Raw genomic sequence first — 17,253 nt, forward strand, 5'->3', positions numbered from 1 at the left:
GTGGCTGGGCGTCCAGGGACCCGCTGGCTGCAACCCCACCCCCTCCCTTCACAGGAGAGCCGGAGCGAGACGTGACCTGGTGACACCTTGTGTCATCCCATGCTCACGGAGTCTTCTGCTGACAAACACGTCCTCCCGCCTAAGCCCCGCCCATGCTGTGCATGTTCCTGTGTGTCGGGAGCCCCGGCAGAGAGGCTGTGCAGACGCAGCCCTGTGTCCCCAGGCCAGTCTCGGCCCACCTGCACCTACTTTCCTCCCTGGCCCCTGGGGGTGGACGTGGCCAGCTCATCTCTCTGCTCACCCCATGCAGAGTGTGAAATGCTGGCTTATAGTAGAGGCTGTCAGCAGTGAGGGAGCTCCCAGTGCCCAGGGAAGCTGTTTGCAATCCAGACTCGCCCTCTCTGTGCTAAGCCTGCTGGGCCTGTGCTGGGGCGGGACCCCCCCCCGCCCCGTTCCAGGGCTCAGTCTGGGCCGGGCCTGAGGGTGTAGGTGAGCAAGGGGTCCCGTCGAGAAGCTGCACCTGCGGCGGCTTTGGCCAGTCACAGCGGGGGGCAGGAGAGGTAGAGACAGCGGACGCCCTGCGGTAAACGCTGGGCCCCTGGAGCGGACCCCCACTCCCTNCAGGAGAGGTAGAGACAGCGGACACCCTGCGGTAAACGCTGGGCCCCTGGAGCGGACCCCCACTCCCTGAGCCACGTCGGCTGCTTTTCTGGAGGCAGAGAGACTCACTTTCTTTCCCACACGGCACCCGGAAAAAAATCACTTGCACATAGTAGGTGCGCAACAAGCACAAGGAACCCACGAATGATTACTGTTTTGATGTTAAATTCACCTACGGTGGGCTGGTTGCTTATTTGCGAACATTATGCTGACACCCAAGCGTACTCTCTGTGATGGGCGCCGGTGCGTCGAGGGAGAAGCAGCAGGTGGGCACAGAAGCAGGTTCTCTTGTGCAGCCTGAAAATCCAGACATCGGCGAGAGGCGTCCGTCTTTCCTCGGGGCGTTGTTCGTGCCCTTAAGCTCCGGAGGCTTCGCGGAAGAACTCAGGTTTGAGAGTTTGGATGATATTTTCAAGTATTGAAACTTCCCTACTTCTAAATGTTCGTAAAAAATCACTTTCTCCAGCCTTAGATTTACGTTTTGTTCCTGAAATGTGTGTCCCTGTATTCTGAGCAGCTGTGCTTCCCCCCACGTGCAGAACGGGGGCGTGGGCAGAGATGGCGTTGCGTGGCTCTGCCGGGGGGACCGGGTGCGCCGTGGCGTGGCCAGCTGGCGGCCTCGGGGAGGCTGGGGACAGCGCTGCTGGGCGGTCTCCGGACGGCGAGCCTGTATCACTCAGGAAGCTGGTGGACACGGGGCTGACTCGGGCCGGGCACCGTGGGTTCTGTGTCTCTGTGGGCGGCCACAGCATCTGTGTCCACATGTTATCTCCCGCGTGGCCAGATCCTGCTGCGGGAGGCAGTGCACGCCGCCCTCTACAGAGTGGCCCAGGGGGGTCGTCTAACCGGGGGACTCCTTGGGGCGGCTCCCCTGCACCTGCCCTGACCCAGTCATCTGTCGTAACCAGTCAGCCAGCCCCTGCCCGGCCCAGGAAGTGCTATTGCCCTTGTAGACTGGGCTCTTTCCTCTTTCTTATGAAAATGAATCAAACCCACAGATGCGGTTGTTCCTTTTACACAAGCCCCACGCTGAATTTTCTCAGCTTCAAGCTGCAGAGGGAATTCCCAGGCAAATTTTGATCAGGGCTGCTTTGCATTGAGGTGGCTGTGTGGCTCTAAGGGTCAGTAGCCAGGGTATCTTTTATTTCCCTCCATGACAGGGCTATGGCAGAAATCGTTCCCAGATTTTCCCCAGAATGGCATTCATTTCTGCAGCTGTCATCTCAGTCCATATTTTGAGGGGACAGGGATGCGAAGTCAGCCACCTTAGCCCGCTAAGCGCTGTTGGAGGTGTCCTCGGCAGCACCTGCAGGAACCACGGTTCAGCGGGTCTTCAGAAAAGCAGACGTCTTCAAGCCCTGCACTGGGCCTCTGATAACCGGGTGAGATAGCATTTAAGAAAAAACAGAAGTACGAAGACACAGCCTACCTCTTCACAGGCTAAGGGGAAAAGCACTGAAACAAACATGGATGTAGGAAACAGAATTCAACGTTTAAGAACGTAGGCTTATCCCAAGGCAGCATTGCACATCTCTATCCACGAGGATGGGTCTTTGCCTGGGAGAATGAGCAAAATCGGGTAGTCGATCCTCATTATTCACAGATTCCACGGTTATAAATTCACCTTTTTTGCCGAAATGTTTTTACAGCCCCCAGTCTGTACTCGCCTCGTCCGCGTGGACATTTGTGGATGGGCGCAGAGCAGCGAAACGGGAGTCTCCTCCCGTGCCCGGTCCCAGCCGAGGTCCAGTAGGGCTGCACTCTGTCTCCTTCTCTGGTCGGGCCTCACACTGCCAACAGGTGTCCTTTTCGTGGTCCATTTCCTGCCGTGTTTTCTGCACTTCCTTGTGCTGTTGGCTGGTGATTGTGTTGAGAATGGCCCCAGGCTCAGGGCTGCGTGCCCTGTCGTGGTCCTCCGTGCCAGCCAGCCGTGGTGCTGGGGCACAGTTCCCCCCACGGGACTCTGCTCGTTTCCAACCTTCCCTGTCTTTTGCTCGCCTGTTGGTGCTGAATTTCACCAGGGGATATTTGAGCGTCTAATTTAGTGGTGAGAATGCTAATGCCGTGGAAGGAACGTGTCAGATTTGCGGGCAGCCCAAACCGCGAACACAGTGGTTTCCAGTCAGGGGGCCTGGGGGCCGTTGCCCCCAGGGAACGTTTGGAAACATTTGGAGATGGTTTGGGTTGTCACAGCGGAGGAATTGGGGGTGTGCTACTGGCATTAGTCAGTGGAGGCCAACTGGTCATGGGCAAGACAGCCCCCACCTCAGAACGATCCAGCCCAAATGTTGGGAACCCTGAGCTAAGATAATGTCAGGTGACAGACGGGGGAACCAACAGAAGGCGCCCCTCCCTCAGCCTGTCCTAACCAGGGGAAGGACCTTGGCCCTACACAGCTGCTGGGGACAAGACCCTGGAGTTTGCAGACCCCTCCCTGTCACAGTGCAGCGTTAGCACGCACGTCAAGCGTGGGGACAGGCTTTGGCCGCTGTGGAAAGGGCAGTGTTCATTAGCTCGAAGCCACGTGAACACTGGGGTGCTGAGGCCACCCACAGTCATGACGGTGGGACACCAAGTGCGGACCCAGGAGTGGCCTGTGCCCTGCTTGTTTAGGTCCCCGTGGTGATGGCATTGAGGCTGGCCACACTTTGAAGAGGGTCTCGGGTGAAATGGAACCGCGTGGGCAACGTGCCCAGGATGGTGAACACTCTAGAAGTGAGGCCAAGTGAGGGAGGAGGCTGACTCGGACACAGCTGTGAGCAAGCACGGGACGGTCTTCTGGGGGAGCAGAAGCATTCTGCGCGTCCTGTGCGCAGAAGGGGGGCCGGGCTGCAAGAGGAGAGGCAGGGAGTCAGGCAGACAGGTGCATCCCACCAGGGAGCGGGTGCCCTCCAGGAGCGGTGAACCAGAAGGAGGCTGGACGCGTCCTCTGGGTGCTCTGGCCCCGGTGCTGGGCTGTCACCGTATTGCAAAAGCAACGTGCATTCACTGCAGAAACTCTAAAAAAGAGAGATGAGCATGTTTCCATCCAACAGGCATTTTAAGAGCACCTGGGAAACCCCAGGGTGCTGGGGGTGCACGTCAACAGTTCCAGACTTTGGAGCTCCGGTTTTAGGGCGGAAGAGCTGGCTCTTGGTAAAGGTGATGATGGAAATAAACCCTTTTACAAGATAGAGATGAGTGGGGGCATGTTGTCAGCTTATGCCTCTCAGGGGAGGTGGCATGAGCTGAGACCACAGGCCTGAGAGAGAAGACCAGCCAGTGGGACATGCAGGGGCCAGGGACAGGAAAGGTCCTGGCACACGGGGACAGGAAGGAGGGCAGGGAGGCTGGACACGGCGAGCACAAGTGTGGGTGGGCAAGATGAGGAGTGGCTCAGGCCAAACCAGGTAGGGTTTGGGATGTGATGGGGACAGCGAGGTGGCTTGCCAACATCACCCTGCCTGCTTGTGTAGTGAGCAGACCACGAGGAGGGCAGGTGGTGGGGAGAACTAGGTAAGACCCGTTGATGTGTGCAAGAGGTGGTGGCGTCGGGGGAGATGATGAGAAGCCATGGCTTTGGGATATGCTTAGAGGGAAACTGATGAGAGATGCCTGGAGAGCTCCTGGTCCAGCCTCCTGCACGGATCTCAGACGCACCCGTGAGCGAGCATGCCGTCTTCTGGCTCTGTGGGTTAGTGCACTGTGACAGCGAGGGGTCTGCAAACTCCAGGGTCTCGTCCCCAACAGCTGCGTAGGGCCAGGGTCCTTCCCCTGGTTAGGACAGGCTGAGGGAGGGGCGCCTGAGTGGCTCAGTTGTTAAGCGTCTGCCTTCAGCTCAGGGCGTGATCCCGGAGTTCTGGGATCGAGCCCCATATCAGGGTCCCTGCTCCGCTGGGAGCCTGCTTCTTCCTCTCCCACTCCCCCTGCTTGTGTTCCCTCTCTCGCTGGCTGTCTCTATCTCTGTCAAATAAATAAATAAAATCTTAAAAAAAAAAGGACAGGCGGAGGGAGGGAGGGGCCTGAACAACCACAGCCCCTCTGCGGGCACATGAAATTGAGTTGCCTGTTGGACAGTGCGGTGGAAACGCCAGGTGAGCAGCGTTCAGGTCAGGAGCTCGGTGCGCACAGGTGGGTGAGGGATCGGTGAGCATTACTAGTAGCGGGGGCCATGTGCAGAGAGAAGATGAGGCAGGAGACCCAGCCCCAGCACCGGCTTACAGAGTAAGTGAAGGAAGGAGCCATGCAAGAAGGGTCAGCAAAGAAGAGAGGCAGACCCACTGAGGCAGGGCCGCTGGGCTCTGTCCAGTGCTCCCGAAGGTCAAGCCAGATAGGGCAGGGGGTGACCTTGGGTTTGGCCCCTTGGTGATGTTGGCAAGGGCATGAGAGTGAAGGCCAGGCAGAGGATGTCGGTGGGAGAGCAGAGGGCCAGCGCGGGGTTTCGACAGTTACAGAGCAGAGGTGGGTAAGGCTACCCACGGACTTCCCAGCCCGTCTCTCTCTACCACTCCTGACGTGTGCGTGTTTACCTATGTGCGTGGGTATCAGCTTCTGGAAACAGAACTAGATTACTCTGTACGCATTATTTTGAAATCTGCTTTTATTAATCAGGCAATATTTGTGGCCACCTGCCGTGTGCCAGGAACTATTCCCGGCGCCCAGATGGGGCAGTGAGCACGGGCATCCGTGTTGGTCCCACAGCCCGCACGCTGGAATCACACCCCCGGGAAGTTAGGGTGTGGGAAGGGATTGTGGCCTATGGAGATGAGCTGGGCGGGGGGAATGAAACTGCCCCAGGCATCACAAAACATTATTTTATGTCATAAACACTTTTCTGTTGCGAACTGCACGTTGAACCTGGGTCATACAAAGGCCCCTAAGGAGCAAGTGAGGCTGCCATGCTTTGAGGCGCTCACCCCGAAATACCTTGCAGCTTCACCTCATTGAGAGCTGGCTGCACACGTGTACGCCGGCCGAGGAATGGGGGGCGCCGGGTTCTGTTCTTTGGGGTCCAGAGGACTGCCTCTGTTTCTCCGTTTTGAGCTTTTGAGTAAAGCAGTTTCACACATGGAGAGAAATAACTGGGAATGTTAAAATAGACAAAAGTCAGGCAGCAAGTTCTCGGTGCTGTTGAGAAAATTATCCCCGTGGTGTTAAATGCTGTCTGAGCTGCAGACTTTCGCTGGGGTCGAAGGAAGAGGCAGATTTGTCCCGAAAGCAATTCCCAGGCGGGGACGGGGATGGGGCTGAGTCATGGGCATGGGCAGGAAGGTGCACAGCGGGGAAGCCCGGCCGCGGGTCCCTGGCTCGGCCGCCCAGTGGCCCAGACGACGGCCTGGAGCAGGGCACAGCCCTGGGGGCTGCCGTGGCCAGCCAGCGCTGGGGTCCGGAAGGACCGTGGGGCTCCTGGGCAGGTGGGTGGAGGGGAGTAGGGGGCCGCAGGATGCAGGCCAGTGTGCTCACCGTGCCACTGGGGCGGGTGCGTGAGGCCAGATGGCAGGAACAGAGAGAAAGGAGCACCCGGCAAAGCCACTCGGAAAACAAGCCTGAGAGAACGCAAGGACTGCGGGCTCCCGGCTGGGGTGGCAGCCAGGCCGGGGAAGGCCGACGGGCAGAGTGTGGGGGTGTGGGTCTCAGGCACAGCGAGGGGCACACCACCCGCACCACCGAGATCGTTGGCACTGACTGGGGCGCCTTGTTTTGACAGAGCCCAGATGACCCGTCACGCGTGGAAGTGGGCAGCACTGGGCTGCAGGGCAGACAAGCTGGGCATGCACGTGGGTAGTGGGGGCCTCGGAAGCTCCACGGCGGGGACATGGCCCAGTGCAAGGAAGGTGAGCTCAGGGTCCTCGATGATGGCAGGCAGTGGCCCAAGTTGGGACACGAGTGTCCCAGGATGAGCCTAGACGGAGAAAGAACCGGAAGGCAAACACCGGTGCTTCCCAGAGCTGTCCTTTGTTAACAGCATCCTCGTTTTAGGTGCAGCTGTGGACGGCTCGGAACAAAGCCCAAAACACTCTGCAGTTTAAGCGGCGTCCTCGGCCTCCGTGCTTCCCTTCTGAAGCGCGTGTGTCCGCGTAGTGCAGGAGGGGTCTTCTTTGTGGCACATGTCCTCATCACATGTGGAATCGCACTATTCCTTTGATATCCGCCACGCAGACAGTGTGTGGTGGGTGCCACAAAGTGGTCTGGAGAAGGACAGGGTCGGGACTGCCGGCCACCCGGGGACAGGGGCACTGGGAGGCCGTCCTTCTTCATGCCTCAGGGCAGCCGCTGTCGGTCCTACCCCCGAAGGTGCATGAGCTGTGGTGTGCAGCTCCCCCGTCTTACGTGGCATGTGAACGTGGCTCATACTGCGGCTGTCTGGTGTCTGTCTACCAGACTAGACCCTCTAGAACCGCCGTGTCCAGGTACAAGAGTGTTGGGCAATGTCTTCACCGCACATGACCAGCAGCGTGTGTCCATGTCCAGAGGGAGCTGGGCCAGGCTCTGCAGGGTCCCGTCGTCCTGTGCACCTGCCGGCGGCCGGGCCAGCGCCTAAGCCGTCTTGCAATGGGGCTTCTCTCTGCTCTGTGTCTCTTAGAGTTCTCTGTTCCTACCAAGAAAAAAGAAGTTAATTTGGTCACATCTGTCCAGTGCTCTGTTTGGGCTCACTCCTGGGACGGTGGGAAAGGGCGGAAGGACAGGATGGACGAGTGCCGGTAGCGGGGGCCCCATCCCCAGGTCCCCAGAGGAAAGAGCCTGTCAGGAGGCCCTGGCCCGGGTTTCCGAGGGTCAGTGGTTTAGCGACCGTCCGTGCTGCTCGGGGCCTGACCGATGTCCCATCTTCTTTCTCGGCAGGAAGACCCCGCGTGCGCCCTCGGCCCGTGACGGGGAGGCTCAGGCATGGCGGGAAACACGGCCGACAGCGCCAACCACCTGCCGTTCTTCTTTGGCAACATCACCCGGGAGGAGGCGGAGGACTACCTGGTGCAGGGGGGCATGAGCGACGGGCTGTACCTGCTCCGTCAGAGCCGCAACTACCTGGGCGGCTTCGCGCTGTCGGTGGCGCACGGGAGGAAGGCGCACCACTACACCATCGAGCGCGAGATGAACGGCACCTACGCCATCGCGGGCGGCAGGACGCACAGCAGCCCGGCCGAGCTGTGCCTTTACCACTCCCAGGAGTCCGACGGCCTCGTCTGCGTCCTCAAGAAGCCCCTCCACCGGCCGCCCGGGGTGCAGCCCAAGACCGGCCCGTTCGAGGACCTGAAGGAGAGCCTCATCAGGGAGTACGTGAAGCAGACCTGGAACCTGCAGGTGCGTCCCGATCCCGGGCCCGCGGCCGTCTCCGCGCTCAGCCCCGGGCCGCGGGTGCCCGGCTGCGGGGGCAGCTCCCCTCTCTGGGGCCACCGCGGAGAGGGTGGCCCTGCCTACCAGCGAGGCGGGTCAGCCAGCCGCCCAGCTCACACAGGGCCCCCCAGACGGGCCTCCCAGGTGCACCCAGGGGGGTCGCTCTGTACGGGCCGAAGGGCTCTGGATGCTGTGGCTTCCTGACGTGTGTCCAGCAGGGCGTTCTGGGTGAGCATGCCTGTAGCTGCAGCGCCCCTGGCTGGCCGCCTGCCGTGCCCTCCTGCGCCCCGTACTTCACCTGCCTGGTACCCAGTGGTGGACCCTCAGTGCTGCTGGGGACCTCCCTCTGCCCGTCGTTCTCAGCCTCTGGGCGGGATGACCCCGAGCATGCTAACCTGGCCACAGGAAGTGCGTGTATTCAATGAGTATAGTGATAAGCCGTCATCCGGAGAGGCCCCAGGACAGGGTGGGGGGGCAGTTCAGTCCCCACAGTCTTAACAGTGCCTGAGGTCAGGAGCCACCAGGCTGCACGAGGGTGTCCTGCGCGGACCTGTGTGCTCAGACATCACTCTTGGGTTTCCCGGATGCAGGCACTGTGGGCTAGCGGGTGACCTCCGATGCACACGGATGTATGACAGGACTCACTCTTTGAGGTTTTTGTACCGTGACTGCTTTCCCTCCTCGGATGGGGTCTACGTGAATTCACCCTTGCAGACAGACACCAATACTCTCGTCAACAGTTGTCACTGGCAGTATTAGATATGCTTAGGCCATCATGTTGCTTTTTTAAAGTCAGACAAGTCAGATTTTTGGAGTCGTAATTTATACACAGTAAAATTAAGCTTTTTAGGCATACAGTTCTATGATTTTGCAATCAAGATACGTTGCCCCACCACAGCCCCCAGGAGCCCCCCTCCTGCTTTCTGTCCCTACAGTGTTGCCTTTTCCAGGATGTTGTATATGAAGGGACACACACGTCCCCTTGTTTGGTTTCATTATATTTTTATTTTTCCTTCTTGTCCTCTTTATAACTTCCAGTAACCCAGAGTGGGGTTGGGGCCTTCATTTACCGCTGGGAGAATACCCTTGTCTCTCCCACGAAGCGTGGTCGGGAAGGGAACTCCCCTGGCTGTCAGCCCCCTCCCAGTTTTGTTTTCCACGTTGTCACAGGTCGCGCGTCCTCTGTGCCCTGTGGCCACATCTCCTGCAGGTACAGGCAGAGAGTGAGAGCTGGGAGGAGGCCTCGGGGGCAGATGGGAAAACCGTGTCTCCGTTGTGGTGCCCCTGGGGCTTCTGTGCTGTCGGGGGCAGGGGGCTTGGGGTCTGATGCAGAGCCATCAGGTTAGTGCAGGGCCTCGATCCACGGGGGGGCAGGAGGCCTGGTCTCTGGACCTCGGGAATGGTGCCATATGGTTTCTAAAGCCCCGTCCAGCTTCAAAAGGCCAACCTCTAAAATCTGCATTGTTATATACATACTCGAAGGTGCTTAAATCCTATATGAGGGTCTTACGGTTTTGTTTATAGCGAATGAGTCACGTCAGGACTTGGGACAGATTAGAAGTGACTTCTGTGTCTTTTTCTCATTTTTACTTAGTACCGCTCTGCTCCCTTCTCATGGCAGGGTCAGGCTCTGGAGCAAGCCATCATCAGCCAGAAGCCTCAGCTGGAGAAGCTGATCGCCACCACGGCCCACGAGAAAATGCCCTGGTTCCACGGAAAAATCTCACGGGTTGAATCTGAGCAAATTGTCATGATAGGATCCAAGACAAATGGAAAATTTTTGTAAGTACGGTGTCTCTTCCCCTCACATCCTGCTGCTGGGCCCATTGGGACAGTGCAGGTAACTCAGCTTCCCCGTTACGGGAGCCCACGTGGCCCGGGGAAGGCTCACGTGCCGTCAGGTGACAACACACACGTGGGCCCGCCGTAGAGACGTTCCTGGAGCCGTCCCTTGTATTTCAGCGTGAGTTCTGCCCAGTCCGACCCCAAAGCGAACACTCGTCTTGGGTGCTGAGGGACATAACATTTAAAGATATGTTACTTCGCCTCCTGTTTTGCTTTTCGTGGCAAAGACAAGATGCATAATGTTATCTGGGGCTCCCCTCGGGAAGTGAAAACACTGTGGCGTGTTCACTCACAGCCCCCAAGGTCTCGGGCTTTACTTCTCTTGTGTCACTTGGAACTAAACGCCAGGAGGCCAGATATCAAAGAAAATGTGCTGGCATTGGAGCGGTTTCCTGTGACGGGTTTGGTCACAAGCAGGGTTGTGGACATCAGCCTTACAAACTCAGAAATGACGTGTGCACCCTCAGTTATGTTCGGTGTCACCCGAGCGACCGCTAGACCTCAGTGCTTGAGATCCTGGGGACGCAGGCCACCTTGGGGCGGGCTCAGCGGTTGCGGACAGCACAGGGCTGTCTTAGGCGGGTGTCAGCCGTATCCCCCCGGGTGCTGGGGCCGAGCCAACACCCCGGGGCAGCTGGTGGGGGCACGCTCATTTTGTCAGTGCTCAGTGACCCTCCAGAGGTGTGAGCTGGGTGCCTCAGGGGACAGTCATTCCACTGTCACCTTGGACACTTACAAATGGCACTTAGCCCCACGGTCAGACATGTGGAGTCACACCAGGGGACTTTGTAAACTCTTCTGGAAATAGAATGTTTTTGCTGAGTATCCTCTATTAAAAGAATTTCCTTCAGATTTTACCATCATATATTTATTTGAAAAATGATCTTAAACACAAGCTCTTCTTTAAAATGTGACTCTGAAAACAAGAACGGAGTAGCCGGGTTGGCACGCAGTGGGCACTGGCGTGGGGCTAAAGTGCGCACGGTGGCAGCTTCCGGCAGAAATCCTGCAGGGGAGACTGTTTTTCCGTGTGTGGCAACTGTCCGCGCATTTCCCCAAGATTCGGACTTTTACCATCTTCTCAGGAATAACTGCCACACAAATGTCACGGGACCGTGCTCTTAGCATCTTGGTGCGTGAAGTCAGCCCCGAGTGGTCTCATCCGAAGAGTGAGCGAGGCCTCGCCTGCTGGCTGGTTCAGACGCCTGCTCCCAGGCTCGCTGGGGAACAGCTGTGGGGAACAGCCAGAGCCGGCTGCCTGCTTCCCGCTCACACGAGGCGCCCCGGGATGGCCAAGGGCTCAGCTGCAGGCTCCTTCCCCGGAGCGTTCTCACGCCTCATGCACGCTTTCCTGCAGAATGTCCTTCCTGCCTACTTCCCAGTCATGGGGGTCGGCTTACCTGTCCGTGAGCCAGCGTCCAGCGGAACCCGCAGTTGTGGTGAGTGCCGGCACCATCCGCACGTGAGAGACGGAGCTGCATGACCATGTGCCTCTGAGCTGGCATCCCAGCGGGAGGAACGGACGCTGAGGAACTGAACAGACACCGTACAGGAGGCTGGTGCGCAGAAGCAGAGGGATGGAGCACGCTCTGGGGTGGGGGGGCATCAGGGTCTGTTTGGTGCCGAGACGAGGGGCCTTGCTTCAGGGAGACGCTCGAGCAGAGACCTGAAGCCGTGGGGAGCCGCCGGCAGGAGCAGCGTGTGCCCCGGGTGAAGCGGGCCTCGGAGGGCTGGTGGGCACAGCGGTCAGTCCGTGTGCCCTCCGCAGAGGGTTAGGGCAGAGTCGGCTACAGTTCAGTGGGACCCGTCTGCTGGGTGTGGGAGAGTCCGTGCAAAGGTGCCGGAGTGAGCGTGCTCGGAGGCCACACGGTGTGCGTTCGGACGCACTTGCACCAAGTGAGATGTTCGTTTTTCTGCAGATTTTAGGGCCTCTGGCTTCTCGTGCCGGAGCTGTGCGTGATGCTTGTTGGAAGACAGAGTGGTGTGGGGGCTGGTGTGTGGCTCTCNCGTTCGGACGCACTTGCACCAAGTGAGATGTTCGTTTTTCTGCAGATTTTAGGGCCTCTGGCTTCTCGTGCCTGAGCGCGGGAGCTGTGCGTGATGCTTGTTGGAAGACAGAGTGGTGTGGGGGCTGGTGTGTGGCTCTCTGCGTGGCCCTGCTCTGTGGCCCTACCATGTGGCCCTGCTCCATGACCCTGTGCTGTGGCTCTGCTGTGTGGCCCTGCCGTGTGGCCCTGCACGGTGCTCTGTGCACCTGGCTCTGGTCGAGACCAGGGCTCTGGGTCTCTTTCCTGCAGACGTGCCCTCGTTGTGAGCACAGCTCCAATGTGTCCTCTGCTGTCCCTGGCACGTGCTTCAGTGAGGAGGAAGGCAGGATTTTGGGTGGCAATGGCCATGGCGGATGCTGCAGTAGGCAGACAGGCCTCACATCAACCCTGTTTCCCGATGTTTACAGTTTCTTGTCCGACAGCTTGCGGCTTGATTTGCCCCACATGGGGCTGAGCTTCTTGGTCTGCTTTTCTGGTTTCCTACACTGGTCTCTTCCCAGCTCGTCTAGGACACGGTCTGGCTGCAGTCAGCATCCTGCTGCTTGCTTCCCACCCCCCAATCCGTCCCCACTGCCTGGATCAGGACTTGTTCATGGCACAATCCCATCTGAGACCCGCCAAGGCCAGCCTGCCCTCCCTGGGGCCCCCCAGAGCACCTGGCAGAATGCTGAGAGCCAAGGAGGCTCCCAGATACAGAAACAGAACCTCATTTTCGTGGCTCTGAATGCTGGGCACCACGGACTGGATTTAAGATAATTTAATGCACATTAGCGTGCTGTGTGATATGTCTAGCACTTTGTAGACAGTAAATACAGATCCCCCTCACTGTGTGACGGGGTTATGTCCTGATAAACCCCGAGTAGTGGAAAATACCGTTTTAAGTCAGAAATTTATTCAATACCCCTAGGCTACTGAACAGACAGCATGGCTGAGCCTAGCCCACCGTGAATGCGCTCGGACACTTACCATGAGCCTACGGTTGGGCTGAATCATCGACGCGAAGCTTATCTGATAGCCAGGTGTTGACCGTCTCCTGTGATTTATGAAATGCTGTGCGCAAAGTGACGGAACGGTGGGTCGCCCACCCTCCCGATGGCGTGGCTGCCTGGGGCTGCGGCTGCCCTGCCCAGCATCGCGGAGAGGACTGTGTCTACGCACATCTCCGGCCCAGGAGAAGATCCACGTTCAGAGTCTCATGTATGGTTTCTACTGAATTCATACCACTTTCTCTCCACTGCCATAAAGTTGTGAAAAATCTTGAAAAATCACAAGACGACACGGATCGTGAATGGGGGACTCTGTGTACAAGCTGGGTCGGGTGGAAGCAACAGGCAGCAGAGGCCAAGGAAGAACAACATGGAGGGTCAAATGGGGAAGTGCAAGAATTCATTCTGGAACCTCTGATTTACATTACGGTTCAGTGTGGCAAGACCCCTCTCTTGGGAAAACACAGGCTCCTGCCACCGGTAGAGACACGGATGAGAAATCAGCATGTTTCGAAACGTGTGAGGCATGCGTGAGGTGGGAATCTTCACCAGTACAGCTCAAGATGCAGGAGAAAATCCCAGACGCTCCCAGCCACCAAGCTGGGGCGTGTCTGGGGGATGCCGGCCAACTCCGGGCCAGTTTTCTCTCCTCGTGAATCACAGTGTGACATCGTGTGCAGAGGCAGAACACTTGGGCCAGTAGGGACCTTAGTGCTCGTGGGTGTAAATCCTTGATTTTCTAAAGGGGGACTTAGGCACAAGGGAGCCTGCCCGAGGTTGTCAGGCAAGTAGGAGATGAGAGCCCGGTCTTCGAACTATGCTTGAAGAATAAAGGGTGTGAGTGTAAAAGCTCTTTACGGCAGAGACGGACAGTGTGGGTCTACAGACACCCTAGTGGGCCGTCATCTGCAGTGTTTCTAGAGATGATTATTCATCACCTGCTGTCACAGGCTGAATGTTTATGTGTTCCCCAAATTCATATGGTGAACCCTAGCCAGTGCAGCAGTGTTTGGACGTGAGCCTCTGAAGGTGGGAGGGGTTAGAGGAGGTCGTGAGGGTGGGCCATGATGGGTTAGTGCCCTCTGGGGAGGAGGAGCCTGGAGGTCTCCGTGTGTGCACGCACCGGGGCCTGGCCCTGTGAACGTGCAGCCAGACGGTGGCACCGACCGGCCAGGAAGCGGGCTCTCACCAGACACGGAATCGACTGCACTTTGATCTTGGACTCTGGCCTCCAGGCCATGAGAAAGAGATGTCAGCGCATAAGCTGGTATTTTGACTAAGACACCTGTGCGTGTCTGGGGTCTGGCCGGCCACACGTGAGGACAGGGACCCCTTCCCCCTGGTGCCCCTCCAGCCGTGGTCCTGCAGGTAGAAGTCAAGCTCTGTCTTCCTGATGACCCCAGGGACCAGGGCTCTGCTGGGGGGGCAGCCCCCCGGCTCTCTGAAGCTTCCCACGGTGACACGGTTAGCCACTTTGAGAAATTAGTCACAGCTCAGGTGTAACTGAAAAATGAATTTGTTAGAAGAGGTGAATAACTTATTTTCCAAAAATTACATATGCCCCTCCCCCAAAGGAAGGACCCAGGATTGGTGGGGTCCAAAGCATGCACAGTTTGGAGACCCTCTTTTTAAAAAATGCAAAGTTAGGTACAAAATATATTTTTTGGAATAAGAAAAGAATTGCAATATATTACAATTTTTTTAAGCTGGTAAATAGGGCAAACATACAAAATTTAGAAAACAGTAATGTAATCTTTTCCCTTCTCAATAGTATCTTTTATTTTCTACATTTTCCGACTATAACGTTTGCCTCTTCCATGGCCAATAATGTAGTGATATTATTTCCTGTGTATGGAGAAAAGAAAACCCAGTCCTTCCTCTGGGTTCACCACTCATTGGTAGTAATGCACGCACATTTTCAGGATCATTGTCGACTTTGGGAAAGGAAGTTGGAGCAGAGGAAAGAGTGGTCTTTGGCTGTGATTAAGTATCACTTACGGACCGTACAGATCACTGAGGCTGTGCGACCGCAGTGCTGGGCCCCACTTGGACCGGACGGGCTGTGCTGCAGACGGGGCAGGCCAGCATCTCCAAGTGCACATCACGGCTCCTGGCGTGCCCTGTGCAGTGCCCTTCGCTTTGTCACGTAACATATCTTAGAATGAAAGCACTCCGAAAGTTCCATATCCTGCAAAAGAAAAATAATAGTGGAATTGTCACTTTTTTTGCATTTGGTCCCCAGATAAATATTTGCTCGTGTGTGGCATAAAGTCTTTGCAATTCTTACAGAGCCAAGAGAAACTTCAGGGTGACCTTTACAGGACACTGATGGGGGTTCCCTGAATTAAGGTTACAAAGAAAAGATAGTATTTCAGATTTGTCAAAAGACTCCTCACACCAGTAAGTCACCAACGCCATGTTCACTGAATTTAGAGGCATGCTGTTTAAAGAGAGAAGCTGAGAAAGTTGTCATTCATTCGGCAAAATAATCTTGCATTCTGCTAGATATGTGCCAGGCATTGTGAGGGGGGCCGGGGGGACTGTGACAAACAGGACAGACTCTGGCCCCAGCTCACCATGCTTGCAGGCTGGGGCGTATGCCCGGGTCAGACGTACGTACTGCTAAGTGTCCACCCATCATGGTCATCCCATGAAAGCTCATGACACTGTCAACACCCAGGATGCTCTTGATTTTATTTCTGTCCCTCAGTCCCACTTGTTCTGAAAGCCATTAGTGCAGGGATGCTGGCCACCATCTTCACGGTGGAACCCCAGCGCTCACAGCAGGGTCTCGGCGGGGAAAGGGACATTTAAATGTGCCCTGAGCGGTGAGGAGAAGAGACTTAGTGCAGAAGGAAAAAAGTGCAAAGGGGCAGCTGGAGGTGTCGGTGCAGAGTCTTGGGGGCCAACACTGTGACCTGAGCGTGGGCTGGTCAGGAGTGGACGCTGGAGTGACAAGCAGGCAGATGGGACGGGAAGCCCCACCTCATCTGAACAGCAGCTCTGAGCAGGCGCCAAGTAGGAGAGCAGCTTGCCCTCCAGACCCCTTTCCAGCTGCCCTGGAACAGCGAATCACCATGTGACATGCTCTTAAGTGCCTTGCATCCGAAATTCAGGTGCCCGACATTCCTCCCCTGTCCCTTTCTGGGAGAAACAAACACTTTCATCGGATTCATCCCACTTTATTAGCATTTCTAGGTAGAGTGTGACGCTTCTGTTATTTCTGCCTTTCTCCCTTCTCTTCCCGCCCCTCCCCTGCCCTTCTCCATCGTACTACACCCTTCCCTTGCTCTCCCTCCCCTACATACCCGTGCACACGCGCACTCATGCCTCTCCTGTTCCTGGCTCTGTGGGGGCCAGGCAGTGAACAGCATGCGTGGAGGGCCCAGGGAAGGTGTATAGGATTCTGTGCACAACTGGTGACGAGAACGCTCAGTTACGGTGGCTGTCAGTCCAGGCAGAATCAGGGGTGCGCCCATCAGAGCCCCATGGCCTTCGTGTTGTATGGACCCTGCGTGGGGATACCAGACGTCCTGCCTGTCACCCTTGAGTATTAGTACCTTTCACCAGGGCTCTGCTCCTTCCCCACTCCCGCCCCCCAAGGTGGACTGCATGGCCGGTGGAGGCCTCGCTTTGGAAGTAGGTATTAGTAATGTTCTTCAATGCAAGTACAAGTCATTGCCGTTGAGAAAATACATATTCACAGTACGGTACATTCGTCAGAGACACGGAGATAGCTTGTCAGGAGACACGCTAGTGTTCCCTGTGAACAAGGAGCAAATGTGATTTAGACGATTCCGTGTGCCTCTCTGAGCTCAGACCACGCAGTGTGGGGTGGGGAAGGAAGCTGATGTTTCACCTGACTTGCTCCGGAGATGGCCCAGGCGATGCATCAGGCTAAGCCAGAGGCGCTCATGGGTCCGTGTTCCCTGTGACGGTGGGTTGGTTTCTTTAATCGTTTCTGGAGAGTATTCACTATTTTTCCTCAAACATTACTCTCTTTCTTTCTTACCGTGTATTCCTTCAGAGGCTCCTATTAGACACGTGGTAGACCTCCCTAACCCATCCCGTATGTTGTCCCTTATTTCCTCTGCGTGCTGGACTGCGTGATGTCTTCGGAGCTGTCTTCCGGTTCACTAAATGTCTCTCCGTCTGTGTCTAATCTGCTTTTAAACTCAAGCACTGATTTTCTTCCCCACCAATGACATCTCCTTTTTAACGTATAGCTGTTCAGTTTGTGGTGGTGTTTGTTAGAGATATTCTCAGAGATTCCTGGGTGCGTTGAGAGTATCTTACCACCCAGTCATGTACGTGACGCCAGCTTCTGTTTCCTTGAACACTTCCATGTGGTCAACTGGTCTTCCAGCAATTGATGACTGAAAAGTCCTCAGGGGCACAAACCC

General features: G+C 56.7%; 1 protein-coding gene across 4 annotated transcripts in view; it reads left to right on the top strand.

Annotated features, from left to right (window-relative positions):
• SYK (spleen associated tyrosine kinase) overlaps nucleotides 1–17,253 on the top strand; it is a 58,148-nt gene that overhangs the window by 8,438 nt on the left and 32,457 nt on the right. For 3 of the 4 annotated variants that reach the window (XM_034646978.1, XM_019799535.2, XM_034646979.1), the window contains exons 1-3: nucleotides 6,347–6,473; nucleotides 7,480–7,938; nucleotides 9,593–9,753. In XM_034646978.1, the coding sequence (XP_034502869.1) occupies nucleotides 7,525–7,938; nucleotides 9,593–9,753 (575 nt within the window). In that variant the 5' untranslated portion in view covers nucleotides 6,347–6,473; nucleotides 7,480–7,524. Of the gene's footprint in view, nucleotides 1–6,346; nucleotides 6,474–7,479; nucleotides 7,939–9,592; nucleotides 9,754–17,253 lie in introns of those variants that run through there. The other variant, XM_011224807.3, reaches the window with a different exon arrangement.

The sequence above is a fragment of the Ailuropoda melanoleuca genome, chromosome 17, assembly GCF_002007445.2.
Source record: "Ailuropoda melanoleuca isolate Jingjing chromosome 17, ASM200744v2, whole genome shotgun sequence".
Classification (NCBI taxonomy): Eukaryota; Metazoa; Chordata; class Mammalia; order Carnivora; family Ursidae; genus Ailuropoda; species Ailuropoda melanoleuca.